General features: G+C 36.7%; 1 protein-coding gene across 1 annotated transcript; it reads left to right on the forward strand.

Moving 5' to 3' along the window:
• The first annotated feature begins 2,418 nt into the window (after positions 1–2,418).
• On the forward strand, positions 2,419–21,135 carry LOC140055622 (RNA polymerase-associated protein CTR9 homolog). Its single transcript, XM_072100965.1, has 22 exons — positions 2,419–2,594; positions 3,090–3,188; positions 3,308–3,547; positions 4,295–4,412; positions 5,095–5,184; positions 5,668–5,924; positions 6,343–6,450; positions 7,236–7,355; positions 7,742–7,963; positions 8,625–8,753; positions 9,330–9,513; positions 10,137–10,225; positions 10,588–10,773; positions 10,921–11,064; positions 11,642–11,734; positions 12,125–12,241; positions 12,648–12,865; positions 15,653–15,788; positions 17,881–18,012; positions 18,469–18,605; positions 18,942–19,166; positions 19,475–21,135. Exons 1-22 carry the CDS (start codon positions 2,556–2,558, stop codon positions 20,085–20,087), a joined length of 3,696 nt encoding a protein of 1,231 aa, XP_071957066.1. The 5' UTR covers positions 2,419–2,555; the 3' UTR covers positions 20,088–21,135.
• Positions 21,136–21,289: the final 154 nt, after the last annotated feature.

Genomic DNA, 21,289 nt, shown 5'->3' on the forward strand with positions numbered 1-21,289 from the left:
TAGTAGTAAGTTAGATCGCTGGCAATAATGAATGCATATAAAGTGCATAATATCACTCTGACGTACTCTCACGGTCAATGAAACGTCGAGGTTTTCTAGGCGCTGAAGCTACGAAGTGAACGCGAACGAATTATATTCCCCGACAAAAAGTACCCGAACCGTCGGTAAACTTCGCCTGGAAAATAACTACATTACACATTTTGGTCCCTGGATGGAACTTGATATCACGCGTCTCGACCCAACGTTGAACGATTCGTACAAAGGGATACCGCCAGACAAGTGCGTACCTAGCTAATGTTTAGTAGTAAGATCGCTGGCAATAATGAATGCATATAAATTGCATAATAGCACTCTGACGTACTCTCACGGTCAATGAGACGTCGCGGTTTTCTAGGCGCTGAAGCTACCAAGTGAACGCGAACGTTTTTTACTGTATATTATATTCCCCGACAAAAAGTACCCGTGTTCCCTTCGGTAACCGTCGGTAAACTTCGCCTGGAAAATAACTACATTACACATTTTGGTCCCTGGATGGAACATGATATCACGCGTCTCGACCCAACGGTGAACGATTCGTACAAAGGGATACCGCCAAACAAGTGCGTACTAGCTATTGTTTAGTAGTTAGATCTCTGGCAATAACGAATGCATAAAAGTGCATAATAGCCCTCTGACGTACTCTCATGGTCAATGGAACGTCGTGGTTTTCTAGGCGCTGAAGCTATATGAAGTGAACGTGAATTTTTTTTACTGTATGTTATATTCCCCGACAAAAAGTACCCGTGTTCCCCGACGGGGGGGCTAGGCTCCCCGACGAGGGGGCTAGAGCCCCCGTAGGCCCCCCCCCCCCGCTGGCGCCACCACTGATTTTGGTCCCTGGATGGAACATGATATCACGCGTCTCGACCCAACGTTGAACGATTCGTACAAAGGGATACCGACAGACAAGTGCGAACCTAGCTATTGTTTAGAAGTAAGTTAGATCGCTGGCAATAATGAATGCATATAAAGTGCATAATATCACTCTGACGTACTCTCACGGTCAATGAAACGTCGCGGTTTTCTAGGCGCAGAAGCTAGCTACGAAGTGAACGCGAACGCTTTTTACTGTATATTATATTCCCCGACAAAAAGTACCCGTGTTCCCTTCGGTAACCGCCGGTAAACTTCGCCTGGAAAATAACTACATTACACATTTTGGTCCCTGGATGGAACTTGATATCACGCGAAAGCGTGTCGACCCAACGTTGAACGATTCGTACAAAGGGATACCGCCAGACAAGTGCGTACCTAGCTAATGTTTAGTAGTAAGTTAGATCGCTGGCAATAAATGAATGCATAAAAGTGCATAATAGCCCTCTGACGTACTCTCACGGTCAATGGAACGTCGTGGTTTTCTAGGCGCTGAAGCTATATGAAGTGAACGCGAACATTTTTTACTGTATATTATATTCCCCGACAAAAAGTACCCGTGTTCCCCGACAGGGGGCTAGGCTCCCCGACGAGGGGGCTAGAGCCCCCGTAGCCCCCCCGCTGGCGCCACCACTGTCTAAAAGTGATGACAGTAGAATCATATACTAAGTTTCAAGTTCAAAAGTTGTTTGCTGGCGTAAAAGTAGGCCTATTGGAGCTACTGGACCGGACGGAATTACCAACAGAGTCATAAATTCGTGTATGTCACCACCCGTCTGTACCGACCTTTTCCCAACTGTTAAACATAAACACATTTTTAACTTTTCAAATTACAAAAACTGCAGTACAGATCCAAGGATGTGTATTGTCCCACATTCTGTTTCATGATTGGTCTCCGATTTCTAATCTTTTCCTATCGCAGCAAAATTGTGCCAAAAAACCGGCTAAATAATGCCGCGGCATTATGCCTCGGATGCCGTGTGGGCCTCAATAATGCCAAACATTTTCACGCTGCTATTTTTTTAACGCTTTTCGAATTTCTAACAAAACGGTGCCGTTCTCCGCTTCGTGAAACGGAACAGGTACGTGTGAATGCCCCTCTTAATTCAAGAAATGCCAACATTGATTATATATGACGTCACATTATCGTTCCTGGGTAGATGCGTTTTATAGGTGTCATATTTCTCTGGTGTAACGCGTTAAAAAGGTATTGGACATAATCTTTATTATTTTCTTGGAATAGAAAAAAAATGAATTTTAAAAATTTAATACAAATATAAAAATTATTTTAAAATATTAATTATTATTATTATATGTAACATTCGGTACACACAAGCATAAAGACCAGCCAGGGAGTTGTTTTTACAACTCCCTGGACCAGCCTTCATACGGGCCTTCATACCTAAAACTGATAAGGTACGCGTTACACCTCGAGAGTAGACAACGCAATAATCATTTAGTCAACGGGGGAATCGTCATCGACTCGACCATGCATTTCCATTTCAATTTTGGGTTTTTCGAGGAAGGAAAAAAGAAGAGTGGTTCTCGAGAAGATTATTCTGTTTTCCCTTTCACCATGTCCATTTTGTAATCAGTATTTGGTATTTTTATTGTAGCCATAGTTTCTTTAATTCATAGCAAATATGGCATCTGTCGAAATTCCATTAAAAGACACTGATGAGGTTAGTATTTTTATGCGGGGATTCCTAGCCGTCTCTCTCCCCCCAGCAGCTAGCCTAGCCAGACGAGGCCGAATTTACCGCTAGTGCGGTGCTAGCCTAGGCCTTTATTAGGCTAGGCCCCAGGCCTGGACCCCAACGAAAGCGTTGGCGGCAGTTAATTATGAAACGCCAATAGCGCTAATACAGTAATAGTGTGATATGCTATCACTATAATAAGTATAATGAAGGCCTAGTAGGTAGGCCTATATAGGCCTAGTATAGGCTAGTTCTTTTTTTTTTAATGAATTAATGAAGTAGGTCTAGCCTAGGCCTAGGCCTATACAACTTATAATAATAATAGCCTAGGTAATTTTAGTAAATTAATATTATAATATAATAAAGTAAAGACTGAGCTAGGGCCGCCTAGCTAGACCTACTCTTCTAAAACAAAATTCAGTTTAAATAATTAGGTAACAATGCAAGTAAATTAATTACTCATGACATATAATGTTGTAGGTGATAGAGTTGGATCTTGATCAACTCCCTGATGGCGAAGAAGTATTGGGTATTCTGAAGCAGGAGAACGCACCTTTGCAAACATGGATCACACTAGGGGTAAGAAAAACTACTAGGCCTACCTAGTAGGCCCTGATCTCTTTATCAAAATATGTTATATAAATGCTTTATAATTTTCATTAATAATCAAACATTATTAGAACTGTTTCTATCTTTAGCTGGAGTACTACAAGCAAGGGAAAGTTGACGATTTTGTGAAAATCTTTGAGTCATGGCAAAATGATGCTAATTGCAGTTATGCAGGCAGCGATAAAGACCAGATGACAGCCCTAGACACGCTCGCAGCGTATTACGTGCAGCAGGCCCGCAAAGAGAAGAACAAAGAGAGGAAGAAAGACCTATTTACTCAGGCAACCCTTCTCTACACCATGGCAGATAAAATCATTATGTACGATCAGGTATGATAGTGATGTTACAGTATATGTTTGTTATTGTGTTTGTTATTATTTATTTATACTGGGCGTCAACAACTGGTCTTCCAGAGGGCCCAGTTATGATCAGTGGCTGTTATGTACTACTAGTACACCGGGGTAACCCCCTACAGTACCCCCCTACAGTACCCCCCTACAGTACTCGTTTCGAAAGTTGTACTAGGTTTTTAAAAGTGCACATGAGCTAGATTAGATATGTACACTCCTGGACCTACGGTTTATAGTCCTTATTCTAAAAAACTTGTTCTACCACCAAAACCATGGAGTGAGTGAGGCCCGAACCCTTGCCGATATTATGGCTACGTAATTACGGTTCCACTGTCTTAACCACTTTGCCACTCACTCGCTCACTATCAAAAGGATAATTGTGGGTATCAAATTAAAAAACAAAAAAGGAAAATTCAATAAAGGTGTAATAATTTAATCGGAAGGATTAATAAAATTAGTTGAAATCTAAGTCCTTGGTGTTGTATTTAATATATTAAAATAGTCGTTCAATAATATTTTTTTTTGGTGTACGAACAAAAAAAATCGCATTTGGAAAATATTTATTTTATACTATTGCTTTTGAAATACAACAGTGCCACCTATTTTTATGCTTCTGCCCTAACACTAAACCCCTTTAATCATTCACCTCATGCCATTATTTGTACCATTACACTCATAAACATTAATTATTTGTATATTAAACTCTTTTAAAAATGTTATTTTTAGAACCATCTGCTTGGTAGAGCCTGCTTCTTTCTACTGGAAGGGGATAAAATGGACCAAGCCGATGCACAGTTTAATTTTGTTTTAAATCAAGATGCCTCCAATATCCCTGCTCTCCTTGGTAAGAATTTTGATAACTTCATTAATTGAACATCACTCAATAGTATGATGTTCTCCTCAGATTAACAATGAAGTTTTATAAAGCACCATATCCGTGATATCGCTCATGGTGCTTGGATGTTAAACCTTTTCCCTTAAGGGTCACTTCATGTCACCGGATGCCAACTACGACGCCATTACATATATATTTATTTAAGTTTGCTTCATAAATAGAGTATTAATTGTATCTGTTTTCCGTTTCATACTTTTAAGTGGCAACTTTCATTGCTGTTGATTTTGATAAAATAAATTTACGTCTCTTCATGACAGTGGCTGTGTGGGCTAGTACACTGGGGTAACCCCTAACTCGTCTCTAAAGATGTATTAGGTTTTTTAAAGAATGATACCCTAGTATCATGGTCATAATTGCCATGTAACTCTAACGCTAATATAGCCAACCCCCCTTCCCTTTTTCTACCTTCTCCCCACACATCTATGTGCAGTATTATAGTAATTCCCCATGTCTTTACGATTGAAATCTGGGGAATTTCACCAAAAACCTATAAAAAAAATGTTGTCCAAATTTGATTACAAAATAGATAAATTTATGGCCATTAATATGAAAATAATAAAATAATTTAGTTTAAAATCCTGTAAGTTGCCTTGAATTTGTATTAAATAAAAAAAAATGTTTTTCTTTTCAGGTAAAGCTTGTATATCCTTTAACAGAAAAGACTACAGAGGAGCGTTAGCCTACTATAAGAAAGCTCTCAGAACCAACCCTAACTGTCCTGGTGGGTTAAGGCTTTGTCTACACTATCAAACTTCATGTAAAAAATTAGATGTGGCCATATATGGAGATGATGACATCGTATCACTACCATATTTGGGCACATCACACTTTTTATTTTTAAACTAGTTTGATAGTGTGAGATGAGCTTAAAGCACTATAGTTTACATTATGTGATATTTTAATTAATAATTTTTATGTTAATTGAATCGCTACTACCTAATTTATCTTTTTATGAGATTTGACCGATCACATGAAAGGGTAATAAATAATTAAAAGAACCGTAAATTTTCAGTGAAAATACCTGATCTTTCCTAAATTTGTATTAAGGGATTCTGCCAAAAATGAAAGACGATTAATTCAGCAAGACAAGAAATGACCTGGTTTAATATTTTTAAAGTTATATTATGCATTATTTTTACAAAAACGTCAAAAATGCAGGTCTAGTGTCTTTAAATTTTAACGCATTCTTTTTGTATAATTTCAGCTGCAGTAAGACTTGGTATGGGACATTGTTTCATGAAACTGGGCAAGTTTGAGAAAGCTAGGCTAGCGTTTGTACGAGCAATGGCGCTCGACTCCAAGAGTGTTGGCACCTTAGTAGGACTAGCTGTGCTAGAGCTGAACAGTAAAGAGGCGGATTCCATTAAGAATGGCGTACAGCTTCTCTCTAAAGCGTACACCATTGATTCTGGGAACCCTATGGTGCTTAATCATCTCGCTAATCATTTCTTTTTTAAAAAGGTAGATTTAATTTTGTACTATTCAATGTTGCACTATTCAATGTTGCACTATTCAATGTCGCACTATTCAATGTCGCACTATTCAATTTCTTCTACTACTGTTTACTCATTAACATTTTTATGTCATAATGATAATTTAATTAATTAATAAATTAACCTTTTTTTGTGTTATCATACACACTGTTAAAAGTATACAATATATTTTATTTATTTTATTTTAATTTATGTATTTAGGCACATTGGATTACCAATTAGTAAATGAATCACTGTCCTATCAGATAGGTGGTAATCCTTCTGAACAGTGGTTATTTTGTAAACCAGTTCACCAGAATTAGAATCGAGTCTGTCTTGAACCCATGCCGATTATTGTTGGCTTTTAGGTATGGTATTTTTTATTATTATATATTTTTTCTTTAAAGGACTACAATAAGGTACAGCACCTTGCATTACATGCATTCCACGGCACAGAAAACGAATCTATCCAAGCGGAAAGTTGCTACCAACTGGCAAGATCATTCCATGTCCAGGTGAGGCATTTTTTTATATAAGGGCGTGTGGTGCAGTGTGTTAGATGCACGTTAAACTACTGATCGTAGGTTGGAATCCCAACATTCGTCGCATTGCTTGTATCCTTAGGCAAGATACTTTACTTCGTTTGTATTCCTGCACCCAGGTGTACAAATGGGTACCTGCTTAGGTCAAGACACAACTTTGCGCTGATTACTAGCTGCTTTATGGGGGTATGTTTCCATACGTATTGATCTAAAAAGGGCCGAAGTAATAATATGTTCAGTGCTTAGAATTTTCACAACATTAGCAGCTTTATAATTCTAGGATATTATTATATAATTGATAAAATTATATTATTTCTTATTTTATTTTCTTGTTTCTCAAATTGGGAATAATAACAAAAATCTATGCTTTATAATCTTGACATGGTATTGATTCAAGATTTGAACCAAGGACTATAGGATAGGTAAATCATGTTTACCACCAAAGCTACTGGTCTCCCAGTTATGATGAGTGAGTGGCTGTGTGTGTACTAGTACACCGGAGTAACCCCCTACTCGTCTCGAATGTACTACATTGATTCTCAGTAGTCCACATGAGCTAGATGTGTACAGGACCTACAGTTTACAGTATATTCCTTATCCGAGAAGACTCGATCTACCACCAGAAACATGGAGCGAGTGAGCCTCGAATTCTTTCCGATGTCAGGGCTACATATTACAGTTCCACTCTCGTTCTCAGCCACTCACTCGCAATAGTATGTGTCTTGTGTAATAACTTATTTTTCACTTAATTTTTTCAGGGTGATTTTGACCAAGCGTTTCAGTATTATTATCAGTCTACCCAATTTGCGTCTTCTCAGTTTGTCTTACCACACTTTGGTCTTGGACAGATGTATATCTACAGAGGAGATACAGAAAATGTAAAAATAGTTCTTCCAATCAAACAATAACAATTAAGCAGGGTATATATGCAGTATATAATAAAGATAAACCATTGTAGAATAGGCAAAAGGTAGACCATGAAATCAAATACCGTAAAACCTCGAAAAGAATCTCGAAACTATATATCGTACAGTTTCAAATGGTATTTGATTACAAATATGTAAACTTGGCAGGTAATGTCTCAAAAATCCTGTTATTGTAGTAACAATTTCACAAAATGTACAGCATTCATTTCCCCTCTTTAGTTTGCAAAAGTAGTCGTGAAACGAAGCCAATCTTGAAAAAGAGCCCACCCAAGAGTACTAAATAAAGAAGCCTTTTTGCGGTTTTACAGTACTTATTTGATTTGATTCTGCTTCCTCAGGCCTCTCAGTGTTTTGAGAAAGTGTTGAAAGCTCAACCAGGCAACTACGAGACAATGAAGATTCTAGGATCTCTGTATGCATCCCTGAAAGATGAAGGAAAGGAAGATGATGTCAAAAGGGAAACTGCAAAGGGATATCTGCAGAAGGTTGTTGATCAGTTTCCAGATGATGTGGAGGCTTGGATAGAACTGGCACAGATCCTAGAGATTACTGATGTTCAAGTTAGTCCAACTTTTCAAAGCTTAATTTGTCAAATTTTATTTCTTTTTTTTCTCTTTTGTGGCTTGAACCACCACTTTTATTTATCCATTCATTCAACAATATGACATGATTAATATCAGTTATGTTATATTGGTTGTAAATCTAACAATCTTCACATATCTATTTGATCATTGTTATCCTCCTTTTTTCGTAATGTTCATATGTTTTTTTAATTTTTATCCATACATATAGTGTGTATATATAGCATTTAAAAAATAACCAAAAGATTAATTCTAGTAATTCTGCACTTTTGTAACATTCAAACAAACAAACCTTTATGTAATTATTTGTACAACAATTGAAACACAAGCAGCACAAATATTTGTCTCATATCTTTTCATTTTAAATGTGTGTACAAAGTAGAAAAAAAAAGTTTATTTTCACATAATTAAATAGTTTTCACTTTGTTAAAAAATTAGATTGAAAAAAACAATTATTTACTTTAAAAAAATTGTAATTTAAAGCAAAGAAAATAGGTTTTAGTTGAAATTATCCATTTATTTTGTCTTTTGTAAGTGTAAACATTATTTTTTTTTACTGGATTTGTTTATTAAAAATACAAAATATATAACAACATATAACTTTATGAATCTGTTAAAATCAGTTTTGTTCATTATATAGGGTGCATTGTCAGCATATGGAACAGCCACAAGGATATTGAAGGATAAGGTACAGGCCGAAATCCCCCCTGAAATCCTGAACAATGTTGGTGCTCTTCACTACAGGCTTGGTAACCTACAAGAATCAAAGGTAACATCTTAACAGTCAACTCACCCACTACCGGACCACTACCTTTGGGTGGGCCTAATATGTCTGGTTTTCTGGAAATATTGTTTCTAATGAAAAAAAAGAAGTGTCTGGTTTTGGGAGAGTTTCTTGTTTTCAGAGAGTCCGGTATTGGGAGAGCCAATTTACACAGACAAACAGTAACGGTATTAAAAATATTAAATAAAAATCTATGTTATTCCTTATGACCATTTACACATAACATGGAGCGGACAGACAGTTTCCGCTCAGGATAGATACAGATTTTATGTTGGACAAGCTACGCGGTTTTTCGCTTAACATTACCGCTTGTCTGTGTAAATTGGTCTTAAAAACCATTCATTCATTCATTTATTCGGTCAAAATCAACATACAATACATGATTACATAACAATGTTACAATACAGAAAGTTAAAACTTGAGACTCACAATTAAAAAGAAGGAAAAAATGTTATAAACAATCTAAAACAATGCAAATGTCTAAAATGATGGACCAGTCTTTCATTTTTTTTAATTTAATGATTTGCAATATTTTTATCTTGAACAAATTATAATTCACAGCGTTATTATGAAGCTTCGTTGGAACGCTCACGTAGCGAGTCTCGTCATGATGAAACGTATTACAGCGCTATATCGGTAACAACCACATACAACCTAGGGCGTCTGAATGAGGCAATGTGTCGCTATGATAAGGCTGAAAAGCACTATAAGACTCTCCTTGGTGATCATCCTAACTACATTGACTGTAAGTACTATGATAAGGCTGAAAAGCACTATAAGACTCTCCTTGGTGATCATCCTAACTACATTGACTGTAAGTACTATGATAAGGCTGAAAAGCACTATAAGACTCTCCTTGGTGATCATCCTAACTACATTGACTGTAAGTACTATGATAAGGCTGAAAAGCACTATAAGACTCTCCTTGGTGATCATCCTAACTACATTGACTGTAAGTACTATCAATGCAAAATATAAATATTAGATCTGTATGAGTGCGATAGGTACAAATAGTTTCATGAAATTGAATTCCTATTTTCATGAGGTGAAGCTTGATTGAAAATAGAACATTCCTATTTTCATGAGGTGAAGCCCGAGTGAAAATAGAACATTCCTATTTTCACGAGGTGAAGCCCGAGTGAAAATAGAATAGACGGTGCTGCTATGGGATTTCAAGCATTTTTTTTTGTAAGCGTGAAGATTTTTTTTTTCGGACACAATAAAATGAAGAAAACAAATTATACTATTTCACGATCGTTAAATACTGTAGTATGTCCATATTTTATCACTTATGTACAATACAATTTCAGTATCTGTAAATAAAGTGGTTGTTTAATTTATACAGTAACTTTCTTTGTCTACTCACAGGCTACCTTAGGTTGGGTTGCATTGCACGTGACCGAGGACAAATTTACGAAGCATCTGATTGGTTCAAAGAAGCCCTTTCAATTAATCAGGTATATATCAATGACATTATTCCCTCTTTTCCATTTTGAATATATTTTTTAAATTTTTTCATAGAGTTTTAAATAATAGTAACATGTGCTTCACATTATTACTTTGGTCATTTTTTGGTTGAAACCAAATGGAAACATTACTCCCACAATGCAGCTAATAAGCGCAATTGTGTTTTGATCCTACCAGGTACCCATTTATACACCTGGGTGAAGAGAGTCAAACATAAGTAAAGTGTCTTGCCTAAAGATACAAGCAATGCAGCAAGTTTTAGATTCAAATTCACGATCAGTAGTCGAACGTCTAACACACTGCACCACACGCTCTTACTAATTTTTAATAAATTTAATTATTTTTTATTTAGGACCATCCTGATGCATGGACACTGATAGGTAACCTGCATTTAGCCAAGCAGGAATGGGGGCCAGGGCAGAAAAAGTTTGAGCGAATCATCAAACAGCCATCCACCCAGAATGATACATATTCTCTGCTAGCCCTAGGTAATGTCTGGTTACAGACACTCTATCAACCTACAAGAGACAAAGAAAAGGTACAATGTTTTACTCTTGAGTGACCGATCACATTCATAATTCATATAAATGAATAAATAATGATTAAACATTGTAAACATTTGAAACATTTTTTATTCCCTTTCGGTTAAAAAATAATTTATTCTCTACAACGTTTTGTTTACCAGGAAAAACGACATCAAGACCGAGCATTGATGATGTACAAACAAGTATTGCGATTGGATAAAAGGAATTTGTATGCAGCCAATGGCGTGGGTTCTATTCTAGCTATGAAGGGGTTTATGAGGGAAGCCAGAGACATATTTTCACAGGTAAACATTATGCTTTATTGAAATACAAAATATTGAGAGACTACATGAAAGCGTGGTTAAACAATGAAAATTGCTATAAACATTTTTACAAACACCAAATTATAGACGGTGCTAGGTTAACTTGTTTACTAACATACTCCTGTCTGAGAATGAGCCAGACAGTGGCAGGGAAACATTAGACAGTTGTTGCTGAGAGAGCGGACATGGTGTTCTTGTCTGTGATTAAATAAACCGTTAAAACTTAAATACTACTTACTACTGTGTCAGTCATTCATTTATTCAACTCCACTATGGTGTAGTTCATATTTAATTGCATAGGATAAGCAGAATCATGCCTTTTTCACTCAAGCTCCTGTAAATACAGTTCTGGCGAGCTCTTATATGGGAGCTTCAAAGTGCTGGAGAACGAATGTTTTTTTGTTATTTTAGGATATTTTATGGATTATTTTTGTGTGTTAAGCAATTAGAAATATTGTATTAGGCGCTATATAAGATTATTATTATTATTATTATTTGGATTTACTCAAATCCAACTTTCTTTACACCACCAATAGATAGTTTTTGAATACTTTTTTAGGTACGTGAAGCAACTGCTGATGTCTGTGACGTGTGGTTGAATTTGGCGCACATCTACGTTGAACAGAGACAGTACATCAGTGCAATTCAAATGGTAAGCAGGTCTAATACATATACCTCTTGTGTTACCAGTTCTATTGAAATACTGTGTATCCTCCGGTATAATCCCACTTTGGGTCTAATCCCACCCCCTATTTATGTCACAAACAGGCATATCCCCAGGTAAGTGATTTTTGGTCTGGATGAAAGCCTCTCTCTTTACTCCATGCTCTCTCTAGCCAGTTCAGATTAGTTTTTACAAGAAATGCTTACCAATCATGTATTTCATGATCCAGGGTTTTCCCTGGTATAGTCGGACCACCAAAAATCAAACCAATCGTGTTCTAGTGGGGTTGGGATTATACCAGAGGATATACAGTAATACGGTTGTTGTATTTTTGTTTATTAAATTGTTAAATTTAGTTTTATTATATTTTTTCTATAGTATGAAAACTGTATTAAAAAGTTCTACAAGCATCACAACGTTGAAGTGTTACTGTACTTAGCTAGAGCCTATTTCAAGGCTGGTAAACTAAGAGAATGCAAATATTCCCTCCTAAAGGTAAGTCCAAGTATGGGTCAAATAATAGGCAGTTTGGGCAACTTCAATATCCGTATGGGTAAAACTGGCCTACCACGTCACACGTTCTTTGTAGCACGACATCAATACCTTATGTGATACCGGTTCAAAGTGCGGAATGCATTTCATAAGTTTAAGATTTATTCATTGAAAATTTTAATAATTTTAAAATGTTATTTGCAGCAAAACATAAACATTATTATTGAAATTCAGGCAGAGATTTAAAATAAAACTGAAAGAAAATGACAAAGAAGTAAAAAATGTTGGCTAGGCCAACCAACTCTCCTATGTTTTGCCTCGCTTCATTTTAGACTTCTTTAATGACAGTAAAGTTATGATTTTATTAAAAGAATGTACATAATGTTTCATCACACAATATTACCTCTAGGCACGGCGAGTTTCACCACACGATTCAGTCCTGCTATATAACCTTGCTCTGGTACTGCAACGTATTGCCACCAGCGTCTTGAAAGATGAGAAAAGCAACCTGAAGACTGTCCTGAGCGCTGTCTCGGAGCTGGAGACTGCTCAGAATTACTTCACGTACTTGAGCAAAGCCGGAGACAGGATGAGATTTGATTTGAACAAAGCAGCTTCTGAAGCTAGGTAAACCTATTTGTGTCATGACAGAGCTAAGTTAAAGGATTTTTGTGTCACAATTCAAAGCTTCCTTAAAGGCCTGAATATCAAGCATGCTAGTTTAAAATTGTTTTCATTTTAACATTTCTATAACATTTTTGCCAAACTAATAAAGTAAACAGTGTATATATTTATACAAAATGTTATTATTATTATTTATTTTAATAAATAACAAGCACATAAATCAAAAACAATGCTAACTAGATTTGAACTCGTCACTACGGACGAGTTAGGTTATCCGCAGCGCAAAAGCCACGTGCACGTCATACGTTAGAATATTGCGCGCTAAAAAACGATTATGGCATTGAAAAAATGTTAGTGCGCTCTCTATTTTGCGTCACGTCTAAGTATATACGGTATAACACTATATACTGTATACGTACTACATACAGTGCAGAATAGGTGAAAATAAGTGACCAAAGTTATTGACGCATTTGAACATGATGACGTCATCACAATTTTAAAAATGGTGAATCATGGGAAAGATAATTGATTGACCTAGACAATAATAAAAAAAATGATGGAATTGGAAAACGGATAAAGGAGATGCGCTCTATTAAATGTGACGAGCTATGACGAAAGAGAAAAAAATCCTATATTTCATATTCGAGTGGCCAAACGATGACGTCACAATGTCCGGTTAGCCATATCGATACATGATTCGATATCTACAACTCATCAACTTCTAGAATGTGTAATTTTAAAAAAGTTCACTTCGTAGTTTACAATCTATGACTGTTTTAAAAAAGACATAATTTTGACGAATTTTTGAACTTTTTCTTCAAAAACGCACGCAAATTGTTCAATTCTACGTGCTCGTATGACGTGATTTTAAGTCGAAATTGATTGAAAATTTGTAAATTTACTAGAAAAGGCGGAAAAAACAAAAATCAAGCAAAAAAAAGATGTTTTTGCGCTACGTGCGCACGCGCGCGTAAAAAAAGTGCGCACGCGTGGGAATTTTTGAAATGCTCAAAATGACCTGAAACGCGTAGAAAGTTGATTAGAAATGATTTTTTCGCAATTTGAAATTTTAAACGCGCGTGCGCGCGTAACTTTATGTCAAACATGCCATTTTTAATCCATAGAAAGTTTGCCCTTAATATGACTTAAATGTTCACCAAGTGTGATTACAAAATGACTTTTGCTTTTTAGTGTATGTTAAATACGCGAAATTCATAAAATCGCGCGTAGCTTACGCTGCGCGACTCTAAAATAAAAAAACGAGCTGTCCTGCACTTCTACAGATAGAGGTAAATCTTCTGACAAAGTTATACGATGTAATGTTGATCAGAATTTGAGATACACGTGACACAAAATTTTGGGAAAGAAAGAAGAATAACATAGAAAAACTAGATTTGAACTCGTCACTACGGACGAGTTAGGTTATCCGCAGAGCAAAAGCCACGTGCACGTCATACGTTAGAATATTGCGCAGAGAAAAACATTATGCCATTGAAAAAATGTTAGTGCGCTCTCTATTTTACGTCACGTCTAAGTATACACGGTATACACTATATATTGTATACGTACTACATACAGTTCAGAATAGGTGAAAATAAGTGACCAAAGTTATTGACGCTTTTGGACATGATGACGTCATCACAATTTTAAAAACGGTATATCATGCGAAAGATAATTGATTGACCTAGACAAAATAAAAAAATTGAAGGAAATGGAATACGGATAAGTAGACATGCGCTCTATTAAATTTGACGAGCTATGATGAAAGAGAAAAAAATCCTATATTTTGTATTCGGGTGGCCATACAATGACGTCACAATGTCCGGTTAGCCATATCGATGCATGATTTGTTATCTACAACTCATCTACTTCCAGAATCTGAAATTTTAAAAAAGTTCACCACGGAGTTTAGAATCTATGACTGTTTTAAAAAAGGCATGATTTTGACGAATTTTTGAACTTTTTCATCAAAAACGCGCGCAAATTGTTCAATTCTACGTGCTCGTATGACGTGATTTTAAGTCGAAATTGATTGAAAATTGGTAAATTTACTAGAAAAGGCTGAAAAAACAAAAATCAAGAAAAAAAAAGATGTTTTTGGGCTAAGTGCGCACGCGCGCGTAAAAAAATTGCGCACGCGTGGGAATTTTTGAAATGCTCAAAATGACCTGAAACGCGTAGAAAGTTGATTAGAAATGGATTTTTCGCAATTTGAAATTTTAAACGCGCGTGCGCGCGTAACTTTCTGTGAAACATTCCATTTTTAATCCATAGAAAGTTTGCCCTTGATATGACTTCAATTTTCTCCAAGTGTTATTACAAAATGACATTTGGTTTTTAGTCTATGTTAAATACGCGAAATTCATAAAATCGCGCGTAACTTACGCAACGCGGATCTGACATCGTCCAAAAAGTTGGCTGCACATCTACACTTCAATGTCAATCTTTTTACCAAGTTATACAAAGTTATGTTAACAAGCAATAGAGATATGCTGGTCACAAAAATCCGGGAAAGAAAGAAGAATAACAAAGAAGATGAAGAAAAAGATATTTACAATAACAAGGGTTATCCGCAACTTAAAAAGTTGCGGATAACCAAAAAAAAAAAAAAAAAGATCCTGACAATAACAAGAGGTTATCCGCCAAGAGCGGATAACCAATAATTGGCATGGTTTAAGGGATAGCCTTCTGTATGCCAAGAAGGGGATTTACATTCTTAATTTCTGGAACCCTGAAAGAAAAATGTGGGAGCTTGTCTATTGATTATTTATACTACTTTATAATTTTTAGACAATGTTCAGATTTACTGAATCAAGCACAATATCACGTTAGAAGAGCTCGCAAACAAGACGAAGAAGAAAGGAGTATCCGACAAAAGCAAGAAGAAGAACGTTCAGCGCTGAGGCAAAAAATACAACAGGAAGAGGTAAGGTGTTCTAAACAATTAATAGATAATTTTAGCTTGCATATCGGCTTCAAGGCTCTCCTCACCCATAATGCAGTACCGTACTGTACTTCTGCAGTACCGTACTGTACTTCTGCAGTACTGTACTGTACTTCTGCAGTACTGTACTCCTGTAGTACTGTACTCCTGTAGTACTGTACTCCTGTAGTACTGTACTCCTGTAGTACTGTACTCCTGTAGTACTGTACTCCTGTAGTACTGTACTCTTGTAGTACTGTACTCCTGTAGTACTGTACTCTTGTAGTACTGTACTCCTGTAGTACTGTACTCTTGTAGTACTGTACTCCTGTAGTACTGTACTCTTGTAGTACTGTACTCCTGTAGTACTGTACTCTTGTAGTACTGTACTCTTGTAGTACTGTACTCCTGTAGTACTGTACTCTTGTAGTACTGTACTCTTGTAGTACTGTACTCCTGTAGTACTGTACTCTTGTAGTACTGTACTTTTGTAGTACTGTACTCTTGTAGTACTGTACTCTTGTAGTACTGTACTCCTGTAGTACTGTACTCCTGTAGTACTGTACTCTTGTAGTACTGTACTCTTGTAGTACTGTACTCCTGTAGTACTGTACTCCTGTAGTACTGTACTCCTGTAGTACTGTACTCTTGTAGTACTGTACTCCTGTAGTACTGTACTCCTGTAGTACTGTACTCCTGTAGTACTGTACTCTTGTAGTACTGTACTCTTGTAGTACTGTACTCCTGTAGTACTGTACTCCTGTAGTACTGTACTCTTGTAGTACTGTACTCTTGTAGTACTGTACTCTTGTAGTACTGTACTCTTGTAGTACTGTACTCTTGTAGTACTGTACTCTTGTAGTACTGTACTCTTGTAGTACTGTACTCTTGTAGTACTGTACTCCTGTAGTACTGTACTCTTGTAGTACTGTACTCCTGTAGTACTGTACTCCTGTAGTACTGTACTCCTGTAGTACTGTACTCTTGTAGTACTGTACTCTTGTAGTACTGTACTCTTGTAGTACTGTACTCTTGTAGTACTGTACTCCTGTAGTACTGTACTCTTGTAGTACTGTACTCTTGTAGTACTGTACTCTTGTAGTACTGTACTCCTGTAGTACTGTACTCTTGTAGTACTGTACTCCTGTAGTACTGTACTCTTGTAGTACTGTACTCCTGTAGTACTGTACTCTTGTAGTACTGTACTCCTGTAGTACTGTACTCTTGTAGTACTGTACTCCTGTAGTACTGTACTCTTGTAGTACTGTACTCTTGTAGTACTGTACTCCTGTAGTACTGTACTCTTGTAGTACTGTACTCTTGTAGTACTGTACTCCTGTAGTACTGTACTCCTGTAGTACTGTACTCCTGTAGTACTGTACTCCTGTAGTACTGTACTCTTGTAGTACTGTACTCCTGTAGTACTGTACTCCTGTAGTACTGTACTCTTGTAGTACTGTACTTTTGTAGTACTGTACTCTTGTAGTACTGTACTCTTGTAGTACTGTACTCCTGTAGTACTGTACTCCTGTAGTACTGTACTCCTGTAGTACTGTACTCTTGTAGTACTGTACTCCTGTAGTACTGTACTCTTGTAGTACTGTACTCCTGTAGTACTGTACTCTTGTAGTACTGTACTCCTGTAGTACTGTACTCTTGTAGTACTGTACTCTTGTAGTACTGTACTCCTGTAGTACTGTACTCCTGTAGTACTGTACTCCTGTAGTACTGTACTCTTGTAGTACTGTACTCTTGTAGTACTGTACTTTTGTAGTACTGTACTCTTGTAGTACTGTACTTCTGTAGTACTGTACTCTTGTAGTACTGTACTCTTGTAGTACTGTACTCTTGTAGTACTGTACTCTTGTAGTACTGTACTCTTGTAGTACTGTACTCCTGTAGTACTGTACTCCTGTAGTACTGTACTCTTGTAGTACTGTACTCTTGTAGTACTGTACTCCTGTAGTACTGTACTTCTGTAGTACTGTACTCCTGTAGTACTGTACTTATGTAGTACTGTACTTCTGTAGTACTGTACTTCTGTAGTACCACGAAAGAGAAAAAAAAAATGTCAGCAATGCATTTTATTTTTTAGCTTGCTAAGAAACAAGCAGAGGAACAGAAAACACAAGAAATGTTGGCGAAGAGGGCGCAGTTTATTGAAAAGACAAAGAACATACTTATCCTACCAGAGATGAAAGCCGAGAAGAAGGGAAGAAAAGGAAAGGTAATTTTAATGACAAATAATTATCTTATTTTATTTGTTATTATAATAATAATTGAAATAATAATAGGAATAGTAGTAGTGGAGCTACTGTACAGCTCCAACATTAGTAGAGCTGTAGCGTGGTGGTTAACATGCTTGCTTTCCAATCCCAAGGTCCAGGGCTTAATCCTGACCTAGTGCCAGGGTTCAACCCTGATCTAGTGCCTGGGTTGTAACTAAGACTCTTTCAGCTCCACTCTCTAAGCCTCAAATGAAACTTAGTTTATAAGCACAATAAATTATAAAATAGTTTATCTATCCTGTAATTGGCGAGTTACTTGCTGTTGCATGCAGACGAAATATATAAAAAATGAATATTATTTGTTAATACATGAAAGAAATAAATGTATTAAATTATTTTGGAGCAATGGTGATGATTATTACTGATTGAAAAGTGTAATATTTTTCTCACAACAGAGACCAGCTAAGGATGGAGAAATCTATAGCGAGGAAAGCGAGAGTGAAAATGAGGGAAGAGCAAAACCAAAGAAGAAAAGAAGAAAGAGTGATGATGAGGGAGAGGTCCAAGATAAGAAAGGGAAAAAAAGAAAAAGGTAAAAAGAAGCATTTAATAGAAAATTGTAGAGTTTAAATTGTTATTGTTATTATTATTTGATATCGTTATTACAAATACAATGGAGTTGTGGCTTGCATAGTGCAGTTGTGACTTGGTGGTTATGATGCTTGGATACCAATCCAAGGGTCCTGGGTTCAAGTCCTGTCTGGATTTTGTCTAATGACAATTTCCACTCCCAAATAAGTAATAAGAACAGGATTGCCAATTTTAAGAAGGATAGTGAATTAATTCACTTATGGTTATTCATGGCAATTTGCCTAAATATATATTTAAAAAAACAAAATAAATATAATGAAAATTCATTATTGAATAGACCAAGAAAGCGCAAGGATGATGACGATGAGGATGACGAGCCAGCACCACGCAAATCACGAAAGGAGCGTCGGGCTCCAAAGCCGAAGAGGGCAAAGGAATCATCGGACCAGCTTACAGCCGCGCAGCGTAGGAAGGTAAAATCTAAGGCAATGGTATCTTCCAGCGATTCTGAATCAAACGACGATGATGATGAAAAACTCAAAATTGTTGAAGAAGAGTACAGGTAAATTATTGTTTATTCACTTAATTTATGCATATTTTATCTCTAATTTATTGGGATTTAAAAAAAATATATATACATTTCTACAAATCAGTTTTATTTTATATTCCTTATCTTTTGACAATTCACCAATTCCTTGTTGATCAGACAAATCTAAAATGTTTTTTTGGACTTCAAAATTTAGTTAAATTGCCCATAATGACGGGCAAGTCTCCTTATGCATGCATTTGTCTCTCTCTCTCACTCCAGGGGTGTAAAAAGGATAACAGGTATGATGAGAATGTTGACGTTTCTTCTCTCCCAAAATTCAGTGCCAGCGATGGAGAACAGAAGGCACCACCTACTGCGCCACGTGGACGCATCCGCCGCAGACTTGCATCAGATTCCTCAGACAGTGATGATAGCGGAGCCGGTGGAAAGAAACGAGATGATTCCGCCTCTGAGAAGTCCGGTTCTGACGGAAACGACTCCGATGACGACAAGGGGGAAGAGTCGGAGCAGTCTGGTAAGGAACAGAGTGAAGGATCAGGAAATGAACAAGCATCGGATGTAGAAGCAAGGGAATCTAATGAAGAGTCAGGTCAAGAAGGTCAAGGGTCAGATGATGAGGCAGGAGATCAAGAAGTTCAGGAGTCAAATGATGAAAGGTCAGGAGGTGAAGAGTCAAATGCTGGAGGTTCAGATAATGAGCAAGCACAAGGGTCAGATGAGGAAGAGGTTAAAGAGGGTTCAAATGATGAGGGCGATAATGAGGAACAGGTATCAGGGGGTGAAGCATCTGGGGGTGAGGGATCAGGGGGTGAAGCATCTGGGGGTGAGGCATCTGGAGGTGAGGTATCAGCAGGCGAGGTATCTGGAGGTGAGGTATCAGCAGGAGAAGCATCAGGGGGAGAAGCAGAACAGTCTGACAATGACAGCGATTAGATAACATTTTTTGAATTCTAGTTGCAGCCTAAATACTTCGATATTACTTTTTAGTCGCGTGGACGCGACTCTATAGTTCACTATGTCGGTCGGTCTGTCCGGTATCACTATGCGTTTTAGCACGCGACTTATGGCTGTTGGCCTTGTTTTTACTAGTTGAATGATCAAAAGAAAGCAACAACTGTGTGAATATTGCTAATTATGAAATGTTTAATGTGGCCCTGACACTAAATTGTAAACTGTTTTTTTAATAATAAGAATTTCAATAGCTTCTTTTAAAGAAGAAAAATGTCTATGAGAGAATAACATTTGACAGGTTCAGTGTATTTAAATACTTATAATGTTAAGCAGAGATGTAACTAGAGAAACCTAGGTATGAGTGTAAAAAAACTAAGAGTAATTGGGTGACCCTGCCTACCTGTACCAACACAATTTCATCCATCTTTGAGACTATTTTATATTGAAATCTGTAGCATAACTCAAAGGGCAAAGACCCATTTTTTTAGCACTTCTAAGGAGCTCCCCAACCCAATGCTGGGTAATTCTATTGGGCTCCTCATATCATGCTCTGGGCCCCTTAAGCTCTGGGGCCCCTGGCTTTAGCCAGTAAGCGCTTATCAGCTGTTACGCCACTGAGTGAAAAGTATAGCATTTGGACAAGGTTAGCATGGCTCTGTGCAAACATTTCAAATCGTGTGTGACACAGCACTTTCAATCATAACCTAATCAGCAGTTGTGTTTAATAAACATTGCATCTTGGTCGACTTTTGACATAATATTATTATGGTCTAAACTTGGTATTGTTTCTGTCTATGAACTATTAAAAAATGCCTGCCTCATCTGTCCTTGCTAAATATACATTTTAGGCAATTATAATTGTACTACGTATTACTACGCATCATTATTTTTTTTGTAAATCTCATTTAAAAAATCCCAATACCTGTATTTAAATCTTAATTTATAATCTTGGTCTGTGTACTGAATCATGTGTTACTTTAACGTTTTTCTTCTCAACCTCTTTGTTAATAAATACAATAAAGTGTAGCAATTTTGTTTATCTTGTAATATTTACCAGCTATGTCAACCAATTGTTTGTTTGCTCTGACAAGAAAATAAGTAAGTTCTGGTTACGTAATGATAAGGATAATATTACAGTTTGGCAACTTTTTGGAAAAAAAATCCCTGTGTATTTATTGTATTAT

This window comes from Antedon mediterranea, chromosome 7, assembly GCF_964355755.1.
Source record: "Antedon mediterranea chromosome 7, ecAntMedi1.1, whole genome shotgun sequence".
In the NCBI taxonomy this organism is placed as follows: Eukaryota; Metazoa; Echinodermata; class Crinoidea; order Comatulida; family Antedonidae; genus Antedon; species Antedon mediterranea.